Source organism: Castanea sativa, chromosome 6 (assembly GCF_040712315.1).
Source record: "Castanea sativa cultivar Marrone di Chiusa Pesio chromosome 6, ASM4071231v1".
Taxonomy (NCBI): domain Eukaryota; kingdom Viridiplantae; phylum Streptophyta; class Magnoliopsida; order Fagales; family Fagaceae; genus Castanea; species Castanea sativa.
The window spans coordinates 55644804-55667885 of NC_134018.1; the positions used below are offsets into that span (position 1 = coordinate 55644804).

At 39.5% G+C, this 23082-nt stretch overlaps 1 protein-coding gene across 1 annotated transcript in view; it reads right to left on the reverse strand.

Annotated features, from left to right (window-relative positions):
* LOC142638615 (serine carboxypeptidase-like 18) overlaps window positions 1-17232 on the reverse strand; it is a 34372-nt gene extending 17140 nt beyond the window's left edge. Inside the window, exons 1-4 of the mRNA XM_075812661.1 lie at window positions 16209-17232; window positions 15958-16094; window positions 5251-5327; window positions 5026-5148 (exon numbers count right to left, since the gene is read on the reverse strand). Of these exons, the coding sequence (XP_075668776.1) occupies window positions 5026-5148; window positions 5251-5327; window positions 15958-16094; window positions 16209-16348 (477 nt within the window). The 5' untranslated portion in view covers window positions 16349-17232. The remainder of the gene's footprint in view (window positions 1-5025; window positions 5149-5250; window positions 5328-15957; window positions 16095-16208) is intronic.
* Window positions 17233-23082: the final 5850 nt, after the last annotated feature.

A 23082-nucleotide genomic window follows, 5' to 3' on the forward strand; every position in this document is an offset into this window, starting at 1 on the left:
GCTGACCGAGAGATGAACCTGCTGAGAGCAGCGATCATTCCAGTCAATTTCTAAACTTTCTTTGGATTCCGAGGTGGCTGTAAGGTTTGAATAGCTCTGACTTGTGCCGGATTCACCTCTATTCCTCTATGAGTAACCATGTAACCCAGGAACTTCCCAGACCCACCCTGAAAGAACACTTCGAGGCATTAAGACGCAACTTGTACTTTCTAAGTACCTGAAAAGTGTCGTCCAAATCTTTCACGTGCGTAGATATCATCTTACTCTTAACCACCATGTCATCCACGTATATCTCAATAGTCTTTCCAAGCTGCAATTCAAACATTCTGGTCATCATCCTTTAATAAGTAGCCCTAGCATTCTTCAATCCGAACGGCATCACTTTATAGTGATAATTCCCTGTTGGAGTAATGAAGGCAGTTTTCTCCTGATCCTCTGCCGCTAGTGGAATTTGGTGATAACCCTAGAAGGCATCCAAAAAGCTCATCCGAGGATGCCCGACCGTGGCATCCACCAGCTGATCGATGCGTGGCATCAGGAATGAATCCTTTAGGCAGGCTTTATTTAAATCCGTGAAGTCCACGCATACTCTCCAACTTCTGCTCTTCTTTTTCACCACGACCGTATGCGCCAACCATTCTGGGTAGAAAACTTCTTTAATAGCCCCAGCCCTCTTGAGCTTGAGCATTTCCTTTTTGACAGCCTCGGAGTGCTCCTTCGAAGAACGCCGAAGCAGTTGCCTTCTAGAAACAATGGCAGGGTTGACATTGAAATGATGACAAATAAAGCTTGGGTCTAACCCCGGAGCCTCGTAGGGATCCCACGCAAAAACATCAATGTTGTCTTTCAGAAACTCCAACAACTCCATCTTCTCCTGGTATGGCAAACGCACGCCTACTTGAAAAAACCTTTCAGGATCATCTGCTATCAGAAACTTCTCCAAGTCTTCGCATAGGGCTTCCTCTGCTATCACCGCGTCAGGCGCATCCAGAGTCGTTAATTGCTATAAGTCCTTCACAACCGAGGCCGAGGACTCTGCTTCGACCTGATGCAGTACTGCAACCGATATGCATTGCCTAGCCATTGATTGGCTGCCAAGAATTTCTTCAATGTATTCCCCCGAAGGGAACTTAACCTTAACATGCAAGGTGGAGGAGACAGCACCCAAAGCGTGCAGTCATGGCCTGGCAAGGATGGCTGTGTATGGGGAGTATGCATCGACCACAATGAAATCCACCTCAACCGTCTCCGAGCCGGATTGCACGGGCAAAAAAATATGTCCCTTTGGTACGACAGCTTTACCTTCAAAGCTTATGAGTGGCGAGTCGTAAGGAGTGAGATCCTCCAGTTTCAGCCTTAGCCCCTTGAATAAATCAGGATACATGATATCCGCGCCGCTGCCTTGATCGATCATCACCCTCTTTACATCATAATTCCCAATCCTCAGAGTGACCACTAAGGCATCATCATGGGGTTGGATGGTCCCAACCTTATCCTCCTCTGAAAATCCCAAGACGGGGACATTCGCCTTTAACCTCTTCAGCTTGGGGCCCGCTTCATCGGACTGGGAGTGCGAAACCGCCATCACCTTGGTGGGACACGAACCAGTCCTACCAGGCGCGGCAAAAATAACATTGATCGTTCTCAAGGGCAGCCGAGATGAATTATTCTTCTGATTATTCGAGCCGGACTGACTGCCCTGCCCGTTAGGTTGGTAGAGGTGCTGCTTTAATTTTCCTTCACTGACAAGCTGTTCCAAGTGGTTCCAGAGGGTCCGACAACTCTCGGTGGTATGACCCACGTCCTGATGGTACTGACAAAAGAGATTCTGATTCCTCTTCGCAGGGTCCCCCGCCATCTTACTAGGCCATCTAAAGTAGGGCTCCTTACGGACTTTCTCCAGTAGCTGATGTACTGGTTCTCAAAATACAGTATTAACAGTCTGAGGTGCTGCCGAGCCAGACTGCCCGGCGTAATCTCTTCTCGGTTTGTTGTTGTGATATCTGTCCGACCTGAAATCCCTTCTCTCCTGCGGGATAACCTTCGCCTTACCCTTTCCCTGCTATTGGTCTTCCTCGACCCTTTTGCATTCATCGATACGGTCCATAAGGCGACGTACACTCCGTACGGGCTTTTTGGTCAAAGACTTCCTCAAGTCATGGTCAGTAGGAAGGCCTACTTTGAAGGTATTGATCGTCACCTCGTCAAAATCACCATCTATCTCGTTAAACATCTCCCAATACCGGTCGGAGTATGCTTTCAACGTCTCGCCCTCCCTTATGGCCATAGATAACAGTGAGTCAAATGGTCGAGGAACTCTACTGCATGTAATAAACTGTGATGCGAATGCTTTCGTAAGCTCCCCAAACAAACCTACAGACCCCGATTTAAGGCCGTTAAACCACCTCATAGCAACAGGTCCCAAGCTAGAAGGAAAGACTTTGCACATCAGGGTCTCATTGTGAGAATGCACCGCCATTCTCTGGTTAAAGTGACTCACATGTTCCACCGGATCAGTCCGGCCATTATAGATGGTGAAGGTGGGCTGGGTGAACATCTTGGGGAGTCTCCCATTCTCAATCCTACGAGAGAATGGCGATTTGGAGAGTTGATGTAACGCCCGGCTCATAGCATCGTTCCCCAAGCCCCTGGAGGGGAGCTTTTTGTGCCTACGACCTGATGGGTCATCGTCTTCACAAGAGGATGTTTTGCTGGGGGGCGACCATGACCTTGAACTATAACTACTTCCCCGGGATTCCCCTGAAGAAGGATTCGATGAGGGTGGCGAACGCCTCCGTCGGACGCGGCGTAGCTTCCTTTTAAGATGATTAATTTCCTTCTGCATGGCCTTGGCACCATCTTCATGGGTGGTACTGCCTCCACCGTGAGTATGACTCGCTCTAGGATATTCGGTGTGAACGCTGCCCTCTCGATCCCTCCGGCGCTCAAGACGCTGGAAAAGATCCTCAGGTTGCGATCTCTGAGATTCTGCATGGTGTGAGCCTAAGCTTGCCATGGTGTTCCAGCTCCTCCCACACTAGATCCCCACAGACGGCGCCAATCGTAAGTGCACAATTGCGCCTGGACCCAAAAACAAACGTGGGCTCAGGCCCAATAAGCCTTAAACAATAAAATTTGTAGTGTGTGGATTTGAAATCTAGGTTTAGGGGTGTTGGAAGCTTGACAAACAGGCTAAAGTGTTACAATATTTGCAAGTAATAAGCGAATGAGACAAAGGAACCTCCTCAGACGTAAGCCGAGGACGATCTATGTATTATTTCTCTTTTTCTTCCAAAGATTACAGTTCTAATTTCTTCCCTTCTCCTTCTTCTTTTTCTTTACTCTCTTCTCTTCTTAAATACTCCTTTTTCCCCCTTCTCCACGGTTTCACCCAAATCTTCTCTCCCCCTCTCCACCACCTTCCTAGAGTCCTTAAATAATGGCAGGAAGGTGGGATTCTACTGTTCAGGGGTCACTTCCCCATTAATGCGGCTAGGGAAGTAGGTGCAGGATCTTTAATGTGGAGGTAGCAACCTTTTTCTGAGATATTTCTCTCACACCGTTGCGTCTAGAGGGTACTTGGATCCCCCTCTTAACCAACAGTTTTTTCCAGAACTCTGCATTGATCTTTTTGGCGAATCCCAGGGTCGTTGCGAGCCTGTCCGAGGAGAGATTCGTCCTCGGACGAATCCTCGAACTTTCACTCTGTGGGCCGACTTGTAGTTCTAAAGGCTTTTGGTCAAAAGCGGACTGACACCCATCAACAAATTCCAAGGCCCAAATAATTGTTCAGGCTTCTTTTACTCCCCACACCTGCCATCATTTTCCTCTTTCCCTCTCCCAATCAAACACTCTCCAAAAAGTATTTTCTCCTCATTTTTTCTCCTTTTTTTCCATCTTACCTAAAATTCACTCTACCAAACACACCCTAAAAGAGTTCGAGATAGACTAAATTGTGTTCAAGGCAGGGGCGGAGGCACACATAAGATTGGGGGGGGGGGGGGGGAGGGCTATGGCCCCCTAAAGCTTTTGAAACCCCTATATAATACTATATAAAAATAAGTTGGCCCTTGCATATGTATTAATTGGCCCCCCCCAAAAAATTCACATACCTAGTCTAATGTTAGTTTTAGTGGTTTCCCCTTTGAAATATGTTGTGGTTGTATGATCGATCAAAGGGCTAAGACAATTATCTCTCAAAACTACATAGAATGACACATTAGCACTAGTGATAAGAAATATTTGATACCATAAGTATGTCTCAATTTTATTGTTTGATGATTGGATCTATCTAGAGCATGGAACTATTAGGATTAAAGAAAGTGTAAAGAAGTAATGAAAATAATTAGCTAAGTGGGGTTGTCTAGCAAATTGTGACATACAAAATGACTAAAACAAAGTAAAAGTATTAGTTACCCTTCAGTCATTAGCCTTTGGTTCAGCAAGTGACTAGAGCAATTGTCATATATTTTATTTTGTTGTGGGTCTTATGCATCATACAATGTTAATTTCTTTATAGCATTCATTTTGAAATATGACCATTTTTACAATTACAATATTTTAGTTTCTTGAGTAGACTTCACCCAACAAAACACACGTTTACTCAAACCAAAAAAACAAAAAACAAAGTTGCCAAGATACTTTTTTTATTTTTTAAGTAAACAAAAGTGCACTATGTTTGTGCATGTTCAAATGTGAAAGTCGCTAAAAATTTATTGTTTTGCTTAAACTAGTGATTTTTTTGGTTTCATTCTTAGTCATTAAGCTTCATTTCTTTATATCTTTTAACTCTATCTATCTCACACATACGTACACATAAATATATGAGTTATGACTAACGTACAAACATGTATCGGCTCCCCAAGTGAAAAATCCTGGCTATGCCCTTGGTTCAAGGCATTATCGTTGGCTACACCCCATCCCTCTCTCCATGATCATTTAACAATGGTTCTAACAAAGCCATTATATCTAATTAAATGTAACAATTAGGCATTTTAATTGGCTCTCACCATCAATTATACTCACATTTCTCAGAAACTCATAGGCTTGTGCAGCTACTTTTGTGTCAGATGCGCTCCAAGCTTCCGAGATTGTTGCATAGGAGAAGCCACCACCCACAGGCGCATCTAAAAATAACACATTGGCTGTCTGCAAAAGCATTATGATTATCACTTTAAGCAAAATTCGAAGGAAAATGTGTCTAGAATAATGGAAATTAATGAGAAATCGCAGAAGTACTAAACTGCGTACCTTGGTCCATGTGTTTGGTTCATATATCAGTGTTGGTAAGCCCCCAGTGTAATCAGCGATATTGAATTTTAATGGGCCTACGAGTGAACATGAAAGTTTAAATGAAAATTTTCTAGAATATCATTGAAAATAAACAATTAAATTGGGGGGGAAAAATAGAAAATTACATTTAGATAAAATTCTAACAAAAAATATATATTAAAATTTTTTTTGAAACTTTTGTATACAAGTTTTAATAATTTATATCTGCTTATAGTGTCATGAAAGCTCTCTTTTGTTAGTCGGAATTGAAAATCTGAAGTAATCTGATGTTTGATAATGGCTCAGCTTCAACCCATTTGGTGAAGTAATCTGTTCCCACGAGAAGCCACCATCTGTTTCCCGTTGCTTTGGGGAAGGGTCCAACAATGTCCAAGCCCCATTGAGCAAAAGGCCATGGGCTAGATAGAGGATTCAGGACTCCACCTGGTTGATGTATATTTGGAGCGAACCTTTGACATTGGTCACATTTCTTTGCATAATCTTGCGCTTCTCTCTGCATATTTGGCCACCAATAGCCCTGAGTAAGGGCCCTGTGAGCTAAAGACCTTCCTTTTGTGTGACTTCCGCAAATCCCTTCGTGTAACTCTTCCAAAAGTAGCTCCGTTGCCTCGGGGTGTATGCATAGCAAATATGGTCCCGAAAAGGAACGTTTGTACAATTTTTGGTCCTCGGATAACCAGAAACGAGTGGCTTTCCTGCGAACTTTATCGCAGCCAGCTTTTGCTCCGGGCGGGATGTCATTTCGAGAAATGTTACTATTTGATCCATCCAACTAGGCCTGTCCTAATTTGAAGAATTTGAGTGGAGTTACCATCCGTCCCGGTGGGTTTCAACGGATCTTCAACGAGGATAACTCGTGGTAGACTTTGCCGAGGACGTCGCGGCGTGGCTAATGAGTCGGCATGGGTATTGCCACATCCGGATACATGCAATAGTAGAAAAGACTCAAATTTAGATTGCATATACGACTGGGTTAGGTATTCTCGCGATACGGAATCCCTTGCTTCTAGCTTGCCTTCTACTTGGCCTACCACCAATAGTGAATCCGAGAACATCTGCACGTCTTTCCTCCCATTTTATGAACCATGTTCATCCACTGCGAGGACGGCTTCATACTCTGCTTCGTTGTTGGTGGCCGAGAATCCCAATCTCAAAGATTTCTCAAAAGTAATTCCCTGCGGGGATATCAAAACTAGTCGATACACCGATCCCCTACGATTTCTTTGCTCCATCAACATGGACTTTCCATAATGGAGGCCCTTCACACGAAATCATGCCTGCGATTTTTACCCATGCCTTCTTGATAGTCTTCCAACGAAGGCTCGGCAAATTCCGCCACAAGGTCCGCGATGACTGTCCCTTTATAGAGGTGCGGGGCATATACTTGATATCGAAAGCTCTAGAACTGAGGTTCCCCATTTGGCAATTCTTCCCATATAATGCACTTCGCAGAATTGATTTAAGAGGGAGTTGTGTAAGAACAACAACCGTATGGGAAGAGTAATGGGGAAGTCTTCGTGTAGCATGTACCACCGCCAAGATAGCTTTCTCTAGTGGCAAATAACTCAGCTCGGCCTCATGCGAGAGATTTGCTTACATAATAAACCGGTCTCGGATGTTATTGTCATCTCGGATAAGAACCAAACTAACGGCATGGTTAGCCACCACAATATATGCAAACGAGAATCTCATCAACCTGCGGCCGAGACATGGCGGTGGTCGCGAGAGATATTCTTTTAGCTGTTGGAAAGCTCTTTGCGCACTCCTCGGTCCATTCAAAACCCTTCCATTTATTTAATAATTGAAAGAAAGGCCTGCATACGTAAGCGGACCGAGATATAAATCAGTTGAGAGCGACGGTCATACTGTTAGCCTTTGCACTTCTTTAGGATTCCGAGGTGGGTGTAAAATTTTATTGCCTTAACTTTGAGCGGGATTCACTTCAATTCCGGTGAGTCACCATATATCCTAGAAACTTGCCCGACCCCACACCGAAAGAGCATTTAGAGGCATTGAGCCGCAATTTTATACTCTCTTGCTTCGAAAAGTGTTGCTCGGATCTTCCGGATGTGCGAAAATTCTTTACTCTTTACCACCATATCGTCCACGTATACCACAATAGTTTTTCCTAAATTGTGCCTCAAACATCCTCGTCATCATCCTTTGGTAGGTAGCCTAACTGCGTTTTTCAAACTAAAAGGCATTACCTTATAATGATAATTTCCCGTAGGAGTGACGAATGCGGTCTTCTCTTGGTCCTCAACGGCTAAAGGTATACTGGTGATAACCTTGGAAAGCATCAAGAAAACTCATCCGAGGATGTCCAACGGTAGCGTCAACCAATTGATCAATCCGAGGCATCGGGAATGAGTCCTTTGGGCAAGCTTTGTTTAAATGTGAAGTCTACACAAACTCTCCACTTCCCATTCTTCTTTTTCACCACCACGTACGGGCTAACCATTCGGGATAAAACTTCTTTGATAGCCCCTGCCGCTTTGAGTTTGAGCACTTCCTCTTTTACGGCTTCGGAATGTTCTTTTGAGGACCTCGAGGTGGTTGCCTCCTCGGCACTACGGTTGGATTGACCCTTAAATGATGACATATGAAGTTCGGATCAACCCCGGGGGCCTCATACGCGTTCCAAGCGAACACATCCATATTTTTCTTTAAAAATAAAATCAGCTGCCTCTTCTCTTCCTGTGGCAATTGAATTCCAACTTTGGAAGAACTTTTCGGGGATCATTGTCTATGATAATTTTCTCCAATTCTTCACATACTTGCTTCATCCACCTCGGCTATGGGAAGAGACTTTGATTGCTATGCTTCACCGTTAGCCGAGGACGGGAGTACGGTTCGGTCGACGCGAATTGCGGCCGTGACACACGTTGTCGAGCCACGGAGCCGACTCCCAAGTAACTCCACCACCTGGTCTCCAGAATGAAATTTGATTTTGACATGCAAGGTTGAGGAAACAGCCCCTAACGCATGCAGCCAAGGTCTCGCCACAATAGCCGTATAGGGAGAATAAGCATCGACCACGATGAAATCTACGTCTACCACCTCTGGACACGATTGCACGAGCGGTCTAATCTGTCCTTTGGAACGGCTTGACTCTCCCTTCGAAGCTTATCAAGGGTGAGTCATATGGCATAAGATCTTCAACTTTTAACTTCAAGCCTCTAAATAGGTCGGGGTACATGATATACGCACCTACCTTGATCAACCATTACCCTCTTTACATCATAGTTCCCTATTCGAGGGTTACCACTAAGGCATCATCATGAGGCTGGATGGTCCCCATCTTGTCCTCTTCGAGAAACTTAGGAATTGGCAGCGGGATACTTGCCTTAATCCTCTTGGCTGATCCCGTGACTCCTCGGCCAATGTTCGAGCACTGACATTACCACGAAAGGAGCGAGCCGGTCCTATGTGCTGCAAAAATGACATTGATAGTACCTAGAGGAGGTACGGATGAAGGACCGTCGTGGTTTGCCACTCCCGATTGGTTTCCTCGCCCGTTGGGTTGGTACGGCTTGCTTCGGCTTTCCCTCTTTAACCAATTGTTCCAGATGATTCCACAAAGTGCGACGGTCCTCGGTGGTATGACCTCTCTCGCAGTGATAATGGCGGTGGAGATTTTGGTTGCGTCTCAAAGGGTCCCCTGCCATTTTATTCGGCCATTTGAAAAAAGGCTCATGCCTTATTTTCTCCAACGAGTTCTGCACCGGCTCCTGAAGACGGTGTTGACCACTGTGGGGGTATGTGACCGGCACTGGAAAAATCCCGCGTAGGCCTATTGTTGTTGTATCGGTGGAACACGAAATCCCTCCTTTCTTGTGGGATAACCTTCGCCTTGCCTTTTCCACTGCCGATCTTCCTCGACCCTTTTGTACTCGTCGATGCGATCCATCGGTCGACGTACGCTTCGACGAGTTTCTTCGTTAAGGATTTCCTCAAGTCATGCTCCGTTGGTAGGCCGACCTTGAAGGTCCTTATTGCTACATCGTCAAAGTCTCCGTCAATTTCGTTGAACATTTCCCAATACCGGTCCGAATATGTTTTCGGGGGTTTCCCCTTCCCTCATGGCCATGGATAATAAAGAATCCAATGGATGAGGAACTCTACGCACGTGATGAAGCGAGAACCAAATGCCACTAGTAAGCTCTTTGAAAGAATCAATGGAGCCTGCCCTTAAGCCGTCAAACCATCTCATGGCTACGGGCCCTAGGCTAGAAGGAAAAATCTTGCATAACAAAGTTTCATTCTGGAATGCACCGCCATTCTCGGCCCAAATGGCTTACGTGCTCCACGGGATCCGTTCGACCATTGTAAATAGTGAAGGCCGGTTGTGTGAAGCGCCGAGGTAACCTCCTTTCTTCCAATCTGCGCGAAGGGTGACACCGGAGATTTGGTGTAACGCTCTTCCCATTGCGTCATTTCCTAAGCCCCAGGGGGTAGTCTCTGCCACGCCTCCCATGCGGATTGTCTTCCTCGGAAGAGACATATTCACACAGGGGAGTTACGGATCTCCGCCCGTAATTGTCATCCTCGGATCCTTCCGAGAAGAGGGGTCGAGACCGGAGGAGTTCTCCTTCGCCTTTCGTGGCGCAATCTCCTCTTTAGGCCGTCAATCTCCTTGCATGGCCACGGCATTTCTTTCATAAGGAGCTCGCTTCCTCCTTGCGAATGACTTGCACTTCGATGGTATGTGTAGTATGTACACTTCCCTCTCGGTTCTCTCCATGATCGGGATGCAAGGAGTGATCCTCACGGCGAGAGCCCACGGACTCCGCATTGCGTTGTGGTCACGATCCTACCATGATGTCCTAAACTTCCTTAAAGACTAAATTCCCACAGACGGCGCCAATTGTAAGGACACAATTCAAATTCCCAAACCACGACTGGGAGGAAAATGGGCTTGAAAGGCCTTTCTTCACAATGAATTTGTAGAGGATGGGTTTGTAATTTAGATTTCAAGGATGGCTTAGACAATCACAAGAAGAACGGGCTTTGGGCCCAATGGAACAAAACAAAGAATTGTTTGCAAAAAGTAAGATTGAGAATTCCTCCTCGGACTGTTTCCGAGGATAATTTCTAATAGTATTTCTCAAGTTTGGATACAAATATTGATTATCATATACTTTTTCTTTCTCAAAAAGCCTCTCCTTGCTTCGTATGCCTTCCCTCCTATTTATACTCCTCCTCTTCTCTTCATCATCTTCCACTTTATGGCTGCGACAATACGATTTTTGGATACTTGTCCCATCCATTCTTCCCTAAAGTCCGCTGGGATTTGGGACCAAGTTCCAAGCTCATGCTCAGTCCCATCCTTCCATCTATCTTGTCAGCGTATCAATTACTGCTTTAATATATGGGCGGTGGTAGCAGCTTTACTTTAGACATTCCACCGCTCTTTCTACTGTCCTCCACGTATACTGTGTATCCTCGGCTTAACATTCCGAGGACAAATCTACTCCTCGGACGGTATGGGACACTTAAATACTCCACGATCATTTTGATGTTTTCGGATTTGGGTTTCTAGCCCAAAAGACCTTGTTGGGCCGTCCATTATAGATTACTGGGCCCAATACCCCTACAACTAGAATTTGATATTTCTAAAAGTTATGATATAGAAAATACATTTGAGAGATAGATCTCTTTTTTTCTATAAAGGAATAATAGATCTCTATATTTAATTGCACTATTTTAGTTAATTTTTTTAATATTTGTACTAATTTAATATTTTAAATTAATCCTGACATAATTACGATTCAACCTCAGTCCGACCTCAAAAACCTTGAACCTCTCATTTTTATGGTTCATTAAACGGTCTGGGTCTGAAAATCATGATTTAAGGGGTCTTAACCTAGCTCCTGGGTTATATAAACTAACTTCGAAAATTTTTGGCAACATTTAAATGGGGTGATGGAAGCACCACAATTTATCGGGACACCAAAAGTCATTAAATGAGACATGAAGTTAAAGATCTATTCGTGGGTTCTAGTTAGCTTAATCGTTAAAGTTTTTTTTTTTATTATTATCTTGAATAAGAGATTTGGGATTCAACTTCGGCCTACACCGATAACTGATTGGTGTCTTGGTATAATAATAAAGAATTATCATTAGAAGTGGACACCATATAACTCTATTTAAAAAAAGGTTAAAGACCTATGACCTATCAATCATTTAGCTATCATCATTTATCACCAAAAAATTTAGGATAAAATTAAATATTATATAAGTTCATGAGTAAATCATATTTTTATTATATACAATATAATAAAAATTCTATCTTAAACGTGGTTTTGATAAATGGAATTTTTTTTTTAATTTTTATTATTCTCCCATCTCCCCCTTTTTATGTCTCCTTATGTCATGAGAGGCAGGCACTCCAAGTCAAAGGAGTTAATACCATTCGAAAGTCGTTTTAGTTTAGTCAAAAAAACGAAATATTTCAATACCGATTAATACTAATGTACCATTTTAAAATTATCACTAATTATATAAATTTTTATATACACCCGCATATTGGTAAAAGTCAAAACCCACACAATTTATTAAATATTTTTTTTTTTAAGTTTTAGTTAAAAAGTTAACTTTTTGAAATTCATTATAAATTTATATTAATGATACAAACATTTTTTAGATGACACATGGTAGTAGATTATATATATTTATTATTATTAAAATTATAAATCCATTAGACATTAATATTATTTTGGTGCACTGTGTAGTACGTGTACCATAGTTGAAGTTTAAAAAAAAAAAAAGTTTTTTTCTTTTTTCTTTTTTTAAAAAAGGGTGAAGTTTGAATTGATCTTCATGCTAGTGGGTGTCAGACACACAAAACAACAAAACAATAAAGCAAAATATAAAATATTTTATTCAAAATCTGAAGTTGGAACTTGAAACTTTGGAAGAAGTAACGTTGGGTCAAGCATAGAAGACAAAACCAAAGGAAACTTAAAAGCCAAACTTGAACAAAACTAAAGAAAGAGGTTTCTGGCCTTCTGGGTCTTAACGAAGAGGGAGGAGATTGGCGAAATGGAACTCCGGCAATGTGGTGGTGACATTCTGACAATGACAGTGGTAGCAAAGTGAGAGACATTATCTTTTTCATTAGATCTGGAACTTTTTTTTTTAATCTATAAGTGTTGATCTATTTCAGTCCGGTATGTTTTTTCTGGCCGAAATATGATATTTCGTCCGGTATAGCTAGAACAACCTGGTATGACCGGCATTTGTACCGTTTTAAGCTCCATTAGGAAAAATACTGGCCATATTAGCCGATATGGTATGATATTGACTTTTTTACTCTAGTACATTGAATGTTGCCATCTTCACTGAAGAAGAAGAAGAAGAAGAAAAAAAAAAAATACTGTTGCCATAGTTGCTATAAGAGGAATTCTATTGTCAAATCCCAAGAATTTCTAAAAATATTTCATTATATATATTTTTATAAAATTTCAATAATGTACAATAAAATTTTTTTTTAATAATAAATTAATTTTGGGTCTTATAAGTTAGTTGCACTTAGGGCTGTCCATGGATCGGGGCGGGTCAGGTTTTTGCCCAACCCGCAACCAACTCGTAATAGTAATAGATTCGTCGGTTCAGGTTGCTAGCGGGTAGTGGTTGGTTTCGGGTGAACCTGATTATCACCAGAATCCTTTGAAACGCAGCAAGATCTCGCCAGATTCGGCGAGATCTTGCCAGATCCATCCAAGATTCGATGAGATCCCGTCGGATCCGGCGAGATTTTTGCCAAATCATGATGAGAAATCACTAGTTCGACCAGATCTGGTGTTTATTGTGCAAGAAATCAACGGATTTAAGTGAAAAAATGGCCGAAATCTAGAAATAAAAAATGGCCGAAATCTGGAAAAAGTGGCTAGAATCTAGAAAAAATGGCCGGATTTTGAATGGACTTTGATTCGAGTCGGGTTTTATGGGTATTGAAATTAAAAACCGACAATCGACCCACTAAGGTCGAGTTAGTGAGGTCAGAACCAGTGTCCAATCGTCGGAGTCGTCGGATCGAGTGGCGACGGATCGGACGGGTTGGGCGGGTTGCCAATTTCCATGGACACCCCTAGTTGCACGAAGTGTCTTAAAGTATGTATTTTAATCTATTTTATCACGTGACTCATTATAAGTATATTAAAATTATTAATATAATTTACTCCAAGAAACTAAATTATCAAAAATTTTAAGAAATTCATAGATAATTTCACTAATTTATTTCACATTATTTTATAATCTTTAATAATATATATGTTTCTTCATAAGAACTCGATATTTCCTTATATGTAATTCTTATCAAATTTGAAGAAATTTGTGTTGGTATAAAATAAAGGTAAAAAAAAAAGTAATTTTTTTTATTATAAACAAGTCTTTTTTTTGTTCTTTTATTTTTGCTATTTATTTATTCTATTTACTACTCGCAAACTCGTACTATGCATGACAACCTAACTATTTGTAAGATAAACTAAAATAATTTTATAAAAAATTAAGAAATTACACCATTGCATGATTTGCTCTTGTATGACTTCAATTTGTATTACAATTTGATGAAGAAGTTATTGCTTGAATGTGCAATGAATTATAAAAAAATTTATCAGACAATTTCAAACACTGCAAAAAATAACTCAAAAATTCAAATATTAAAATTTTTGAAAGATCAAAAAATATTAAAGAATCAAATGATTCACTGCTTAGAAATTATTAAAACAAAACAAAATATATATGACTAAACAATAGAGAAATATAAGAAAAAAATTGGTTACATTCGAAATAAACGCCTAAAGAGAGTTTGTGGTTCATGTACAAATATTACCTTTCTAAAAATACATGAAAAACCATAAAATATTTTTTTTTTAACAAAATAGAGGAGAATAAAATAACATAAGAAGAGCTCATAACTCTACTCGGCTTTAAAAAAAAATATTGGAGTTTGCTTTACTTTTATAGTGTTCATGATTAACCTTTCAAATTTGGAGATAAATTATCAATGTTTAAGTTTAAGTTGGACTTGTTAGAGAGTTTGAGTTTCACTCCTTGTTAAGTTTGGATTGAGCAAAAATAATTTTGTTTTAAAAAAAAATGATAATGATGAGTTTGAGTTTAAATTAGACTTATTAGAGAAATAGAGTTTCATTCCTCGTTAAGTTTGAATTAAACAAAAATAATTTTATTTAAATAAAATGATAATTTTATTTAAATATCGTACTGACGTGAAAAATTGAGTTCGGTTTTATATAGCTCAAAATTTTCCATTTCCACCAATTTCATAAGCGTTTGGATAGCGTTAGGAATTTTGCGTCTGACGTTTTGCGTTTTGTTCTTTTTTTTTTTTTTATGCACGCGTTTCAGTTTTTAGGTGACAAAGTACACTGTTCATGCATTGTTCATGCACTATTCACGAGACTCACAACCACTTTATTCAAAAAAAAAAATTAAAAATGAATCACTCGGCATTATTCACACATTTAAAAATTATTTTATTACAATATTTTTAATTTTTAATTTTTAGTAAAATAAGCTCTATCCAAACCAACGCTTCGTATAAGCTGTCCTTATCTGTACTAGTGTGTACACTAACAACCAGCTAATAACAATACACCAACAGTTCAGAAGAAAATACTTAAACTTGTCCATATTCTATCCTTTTCCTGCAATTTCTTATCTACCAAACAAAAATTAAAACAAAAGGGTCTCAAAGTGCAGAATTACCTTCCTACGCTCCCATCGATTCCAACTCACAAATTCAGGCAGTAACTCAGTCCTAAACCGTTCCAACTCACCCCGACCTTTACTGACCCCTTCCTTAGCTCGCCCCACAAACTCACCCACCTTCACGTTGGCATCTTCCAAGCAAACCCAGTTTCCTTCTTCCCTGACTCACCGAGTTTCGACCATAACCGCTCCGAGCCACGCCGGACTGACCGAATCAGACTCAGCCATGAAAACCCATCAGACCCATTTGGGTTTGCAGAAGCTAGAACACGAAAATTGGGTCTGTGGTGGGAATTTTTGGACCTGGGGGTCTTAGGAAGCTTGAGAAGGATGAGAGTTTGCCGTGGGTCTGATCGAGGAGGAGCTGGCTGAGAGTTTCTTTCTTCCCTGACTCGCCGAGTTTCGAGCCACGCCGGACTGCCCGAGTCAGACTCAGCCATGAAAACCCATCAGACCCATTTGGGTTTGCAGAAGCTAGAACACGAAAATTGGGTCTGTGGTGGGAATTTTTGGACCTGGGGTTCTTAGGAAGCTTGAGAAGAATGAGAGTTTGCCGTGGGTCTGATCGAGGAGAAGCTGGTAGAGGAAGGTAGAGAAGAGAAAGCAGAGTATCATGAAAGGGAAAGGCAGAGCATCGGGATTAGAAAAGTTTTATTAGGTTTTCTTTTTTGTTTTTTTGTTTTTTTTTTTATAATATTGTACTGTTAAAAATGGTGGGAGTTTCAGTTTTATATATATATATATATATATATATATATATTATGCATTCCTTATTACGTTACGTGTGATTTCTTCAAGAATCTTTCTGGATTCTTGGCACATGTAATTTACTGAAAATTCACTCACTAGTCAGTGTAGTCACTACAATAAAGTATGAAATTAGTGTAGGGTTATTTAGATGCAAAGAGAAAAAGGAGGAAGAAGTCATACCAATCTGGTACAAAAATCCATTCAAAGCAGAACAACCAGGGCCTCCGTTGATGTAGAGCAAGAGAGGATCAGCTCTGGGGTTCCCTTCCGACTCGACGAAATAGTAGAAGAATTCCCCTTCACCAACACTAATGTATCTATATACGAATTCCCATCAACACCATCACCAATCAATTAACCTGTTCTCTATAAAATCTTTAGAAAATAAATTAAGATATATAGTCTTAACTGCAGAAACTAATAGTGCATACCCGGTTTCAAGTTTAAAGGGCAATTCACCAGGGAAGCCAGGAAGAGTCTTAACAATCCAGTGTGAGACTGCAGTTCTAGTGCCTGATACAAGCAGTAGAAGCAGCAAATACAAGCATACCGAACTTGATTTGGACGACATTAATGTAAAGGTGCTTATTTTTTTTGATAATCATGTAAAGGTGCTTATGGTTTGGTTATTAATTAGCCCCTAAAATATTTACCAATATTACTAGGCTTCGAACTTACTAGTTAAGCTATGCGCATGCAGTTAGTTGTTTGATACTAAAATGTAGGTATAGAACAAGGAAGTCAATACCGTACCGGAGGCTGTACCGGTTTGGCCACAGGTACGATATATTTCGGATACCGGTCAATACCGGTGTACCGTTTCGGGTTTACCGCTATTTTATATATACACACACACACACACCAAAATCTCTAGAACCACATTTATAAACATATAATATTTCACTTATATTATAGTAAATATAAAAGTTTATTATAAAACATTACCTCAATTCAGAACAAATTATTCATAATTTTAGACTTTAGTATCAAATAAAAGAAAAAAAAAACACAATATAAAAAATAGAAAGCTTAGTTGTTCATTGCATACTAAGAAAACAAATAATACTAAGAAGTTAATGTAAATAAGTTACCATTATGCCTTTACAAAAATTCAAAAATTACAAAACTAAAAAAAAAAAAAAAAAAAAAAGCTTTTTTCTATATCGGCAGGTACGCCCGGTACCGGCCGGTATTGCCCGAAATTGGCCGGTATGGCCGATACGCGGCCGGTACAGCCGGTATTTTTTCCGATACAATATAGAAGTGTACCGGTACCGGTGCACTGGCCGGTACGGTATGAACCGGCCGGTACCGGTACGGTATCGGCCACACTGGTATAGAAGGTTAGGTGAATCATATCAACAAAAAAAAAAATTAGGTGAATAATCACGGGAATAAAGCTCAAGAACGTTGGATGAAATATTGTTGAGTTGAGTTTAGAAGTAAAAAAATGTGTATGTGTTTAATTGAGCACTGAGGATGTCTTATGGTGGTAGAGAGAATTTTGTACTCTGCATCATTGCACATTTGTGAAAAATTTGTACTGCATCATTGCACATTTGTACCACAATGAGAATTTTGTACTCTCATCATTGCACATTTGTGAAAAATTTGTACTTTGCATCGTTGCACATTTATACCATAATGAGAATTTTGTACTCTGCATCATTGCACATTTATGAAAAATTTGTACTTTGCATCATTGCACATTTGTAGCATAATATATATATTGTGGGTGGTGGGGACCCGTGTTAAACTATATTTTAAATCCTATACTTAAATATGGTTTCAAACTAAACCTTATAATTTCTCTAGTTTTAAATTTGAACCCCAAACTTATAAAATCATATGAATTTAAACCTTCTACTTTTCTTAAACTCCATAATTCAATTTGAACTAACAAAAACTATAGGGCTTTTTCTTTTCTTTTTTCTTTTTTTTTTGGAGAATGTACTATAAGGCTTAATATGTACATGTGTTTAATTTTTTTTTGAAACTATAAAGTTTACTTTGAAACCAACCCTAAATTATATGGTTTTAAATGTAATTTGACATGGTTTTCGTTTTTGAAGGGAGTAAATTTCAAATCATATCGGTTTGGAAGGCTGAAATTTCTCTAACCGGTGACCAAACTGGTACAAATAACCCTCCATTTCATATTGCTTTGTATGCTGGACTATTTCAGATGATTTTGGCAATTTCAGAACATTTCGGTCATTTCATGAAGGAAACAACTAGAGAGGATAGTAGCAAATCCATCTATGGAACATGTCATAACATTCCTTGCGCTTGTACTGTGTTGGTGAGTGTCCAGCACCCTACAAAAATTTACAGAATTCATGTAATTTAATTTTCTTTAATTAATTTCTTGCAACGATAAATCATTTTTTTTAATGAAGTGAAAAATAAAGGCTCTTTTTCTTGCTTCACAGTTGCGTATGTCAAGCGGTATCCGTGATTTGTATATTTCCTTGTGTACCTAGAGAATAATATGCACATTATTAGCTATAAGGAAATAACAACAACAACAACAACAACAACAACAATAAACCCTTAGTTACAAGAAAAAAAACATGAAAGGAAACAAAATGCTTATGATAAATATCATATCTTAAAAACTCACCCTGCAACCTGATCATCAACGAACCATGGTCTCCAGTCTTTTATCAATTGTCAGGTTTAGAGAATTTACCCATTGTTCAATAGCAATATGTGGGACAGTCACGTCATGATCGCTACTGCAGGAGAGCATAAAATTTATAATAAAAAAGTAGGTAATTATCTGGCACAGAATTCTGCTGTAAATATGTGGCCTATATATTCCCATATTTGAGTTTGGTTTATATCAGTAATAGTGTAATTAATAATTGATACAAATAAATACTTAGTGCAGTGATCTTGCTGATTGGCACCTGAAAACCAAGATTTGCAAGCCTGAGCTGGTCAAATTTTTATAATAGGGAAACGCATCTTTGACATTGTAGGTGTACTCCGAGGTCAAGGTGATGTTACATCTAAAGACTTCTTTGACTGCTCCCTACTGAGAAAACCCACAATACAATCAGCCTTGCCCCCATTCCTTTTCATTGATAGTACTTAAAATATTCACATTTTCTTTTTTTAATTGTTGATGTGAATGTTTCTTTGTAAGAGAAAAATTGAGTCCTTTAGTTGTACTATTGTAGTCTTACATTAACGGCAATTGCATTAATGAGCATTTAAGTGAGAGAGAGAGAGAGAGAGAGAGAGAGAGAGAGAGAGAGAGAGAGATTTACGTGGCTCCAAAAGTCTCCATTATTGCTAGACCATGGTAGAATGAAATTTCTTGAGTTTTCATTAAGAAATAAGAAGTCTTTGGAAATGGCCACTCCACAAGTATAAGTACTTGTGAGGTGTGGGATGTGGGAAGTAAAGGTCAGGGTTCAAGTCTCCAGAAAGGAGTTTCACACACATATACACTTAAATTATTCTACAGTAGAATTTTATGTTGTATAAAAAAAAAAAAAGTCCTTGAGCAACTTCTTTTGCTTTTGGTGATATGAAGGCGTAATTGGGACCCAAGATATCTGCTTCATTTATTAGCTCTATGCACAAAATATTTAGATTAACAATCGCTCATTTTAGCGTCAGTCTATTTTTTTTTTTTTTTTATTCTTAGACTTCTACTATGTGGGAACAAGTCTCTGCTGTAAATCCTCCACTAGTGTGTTCTAAGGACATTGAGCTCTTTGTCAAATATTGGGATCGCCTTAAATTTATGCACTTTATGATGGGTTTACATGAGGATTTTGAGCCTACTAGGGCTTCTCTGCTTTGCCGGTCTCTTACTCCTTCTCTTGATGCTGTAGTCAAGGAGCTCATTTCTGTCATTATCTAATCATGTATTGGCTACACCATCTCCACAATTTCCCATTGCTGCATTCACTGCTCCTCCATGAATAAGCTCTGGGCGTCCCATCTCTCAGTCTTCCAAGGGTACTCATTACGAGTTTTACCGTGCCAAATTAAGGCCATGACATCTCAGTTTGTCGCAAACTGCAAAAATTTAGGCAAGAGCAAAATAAAGCTTCTCTTCCTCAGGCAGCTGTTGTATGTCCTTCAGATCCATCAGTTCCTACAGGTTCATCTTTGGCTTCCTCACTTACTACAGCTGATATTGAAGCAGTAATTCAACAGGTTTTATTCCGAACTTCCACTGCCCTTTTGTCACCTCAGGTAAACATCCTTGATTTTTTGATACTACATGTTGTAACCATATGACTCTTGATGAATCTCAATTTTCTTAAAAGGCACCCTTAGAAAACCCCATCACCATTTACACTGCTGATGGAACTCTTATTCCTGTTAGTCATAAATGAACAATCTCTTCTCTTTGTTTATCCCTTAGTGACACTTTTCATATCCCAAAGTTATCCCTAAATTAGCTTTCTGTTGGTCAACTTTGTGAATTAGGCATATATCTTCTATTTACTAATCATGGTGTGGATGTGTAGGATCCCCAGACGGGTCAAGTGCTTGGGCAGGCCGTAAGGTTGGTCACATGTTTAAGGTCACGACTTGAAGATTCCTTCACAAGTTGTTTCTGCAGCTGCTACCACTGCCACCCCCTCATCTGATCTATAGCATGCTCGTCTTGGTCATCCATCCTTATCTCATCTTCAGTTGTTAGCTTCTCAAGGTCATTTAGGTTCAATTTAGTATCAAAATTTTGATTGTACTTCCTGTCATTTTGGCAAACAAACAAAATTGCCCTTTAATAATAGTGACTTCTTTTCTTCTGCACCTTTTGATCTTATACATTCTGATACTTGGGGTCCTGCACCTATTCCCATTAAGAGGGGATCTAGATATTTTGTCATATTTATGGATGATTTTTCTCGATATACTTGGATTTATCTGCTTCATCATAGGTCTAAATGTGTGTCTATTTACCAAACATTTCATAAAATGATTGAAACACAATTCAATCGCACTGTCAAAGTCTTTCAATCAGATAATGCTTAAGAATATAATGAAAAATCTTTCCTATCCTTTTAAGACAGGGACCCTTACTCAATGGTCTTATCCTTACACCTCTTAACAAAATGGTTGTGTAGAACGAAAACATCGTCACATTCTTGATGTTGTCTGCACCCTTCTCATTTCTGCCTCTCTTCCTAAGCTCTTTTGGGGTAAGGCTGCACTCACTGCTGTGTACATCATTAATCGTATTCTTTCACCAACTACACACAACAAATCACCATTTGAGCTTCTCTATGGTCAAACCCCTAATTTCTCTCTTCGGGTTTTTGGTTGTGCTTGCTTTGTCTCTCTTCCTCCTCATGAACGAACAAAGCTCCAGCCTCGTGCTCGTCTCTGTTGTTTCCTTGGTTATGGTGTATCTCAAAAGGGGTTTCGCTACTATGATCTCATTTCTCATCGCCTTCGTGTCTCCCGTCATGTTAAGTTTTGGGAACATTGTCCATTCACAAGTCTTTAGCAGTTCCCTGTATCCTCTTCCTCCGAGTCTCCCATTTTTACTGATCTTTTCCTCCCTCTCTATCCTGAGCTTGTGGAGGATTCTTTGACATCGGCTACCTCTCCAGACGACTCATCTCCGGTTCTGTCCCCGGCATATGACCTACCTATCTTGGATCCTATGGCACCACCCTCTCTTAAGTCTCCTAAACTTCATCGTTCCACTCGGGTAGGCATTCCTCCCCCTTATCTCACTTATTATCACTGCTCTTTTGCTCTTGCAACCCTCTATGAACCTCACTGCTTGCTCACTCCCAAGTGCAGGAGATCATAGCAATATAATTCTCGGAGTACCGAGGTCGAACCACAAGGAGTGGGGTAAATTCAAAGACAATATAATTAAACAATAATTTTGGTGTAGAAAATAAATACTTTTGCTTGGTGATTGTTAACAAGAATAATAATAAAAACTTATTTAAATCAATAATTTAAATACTAGGGCATCGGGGTGTTTTCCTATATTGATATGAGATTCTTTGTGATCTAAGAAAATATATATTTCATAATTGATTGTTTATATACAATTAAAAACTTATGATTCGGTTGAACTGAGACAATTCAAGAACGCAGGATAACCTCGATTAATAATGCGGTTAGAATAGTTTTCAGAAAAACTCATTCACTTTAAAACGTGATTTCTATCTGAAACTATTAGAAATTCATCTAAACAATAAGAAAAAATATGATTGAACTTATTGAAAGTATGGAAGAACTAATACATCAAAAGAATTCTAATTGAACAATCAAATATGTTATTGTCTAAAATCTTAGAGAGAATCACATTGAATATTCATACCGTATAGAAGAAACATAACCCCTAGCCCTAGCAAAGAGTTTAGGCTGCCATTAGAGAAAGAAAAATACAAGGTTTTATCTGCCAAAATTCGTTCTACACAGCCACCCTTCAAAAGCCTAACGTAAAAGTGTCCAAAGAAAATAAAACTTTTACTATTTTTAATTTCTGTCCAGGTTTACAGCTGTAACTTGTAAGTTAATTTCGGCCATCAAAAATTGAGAATTAAGAAAAACTCAAAACTGAAAAGTTGTAGATATTTAAGTCACAGTTCCAACCCATCTTGTCTTGTATTAATTGGATTTTTGAGAAGAGAGATACGCCCAAAATACTGATCAATGCTCAAATCAAATTTTTTCTTTTTAGATTCTGTCTCTTTGATTTCCTTCCTTATTTGAAGCTTCCAATCATGGTAGACGATCCAAGCACTCTAGTTGCACCTCCTTAGACATTTAAGCATGGTCCCTTAACTCCACTTTAATTCTAGTTTGGCCTCCATTCTCTCACAAATTCCTGTAAACTCATTTTTCTCACATGATTTCTTGAAAGTAGAAAATTACACACAATGAATGACATCTTATTCAAGAAATTATGTAAAGATAAATAATAGGTACTAAAGCAAATCATGGCTTAATCATACAAATTAAGCATAGTAATAAGGAGATAACACCCACATAAATATATAACAAATATACATTTTAAGGTGTTATCACTCACACCTATCATGAGGCCCATACTGCCCCTCTTTAGCAGCAAGCTATGAACAAAGAACTAGATTCCCTTCTTAAGAATCACACTTGGGATATGGTTGATTTGCCTCCTGGTCAGTCTGTAGTAGGTTGTAAGTGGGTTTACAAGATCAAGACCAAGGTTAATGGATCTGTTGAACGATACAAGGCTCGCCTAGTTGCCAATGGCTTTACTTAGGAGTATGGCATTGACGATGAGGAAACATTTGCTCTTGTTGCTCGCCTTAGATCTGTCAGATGTCTCAT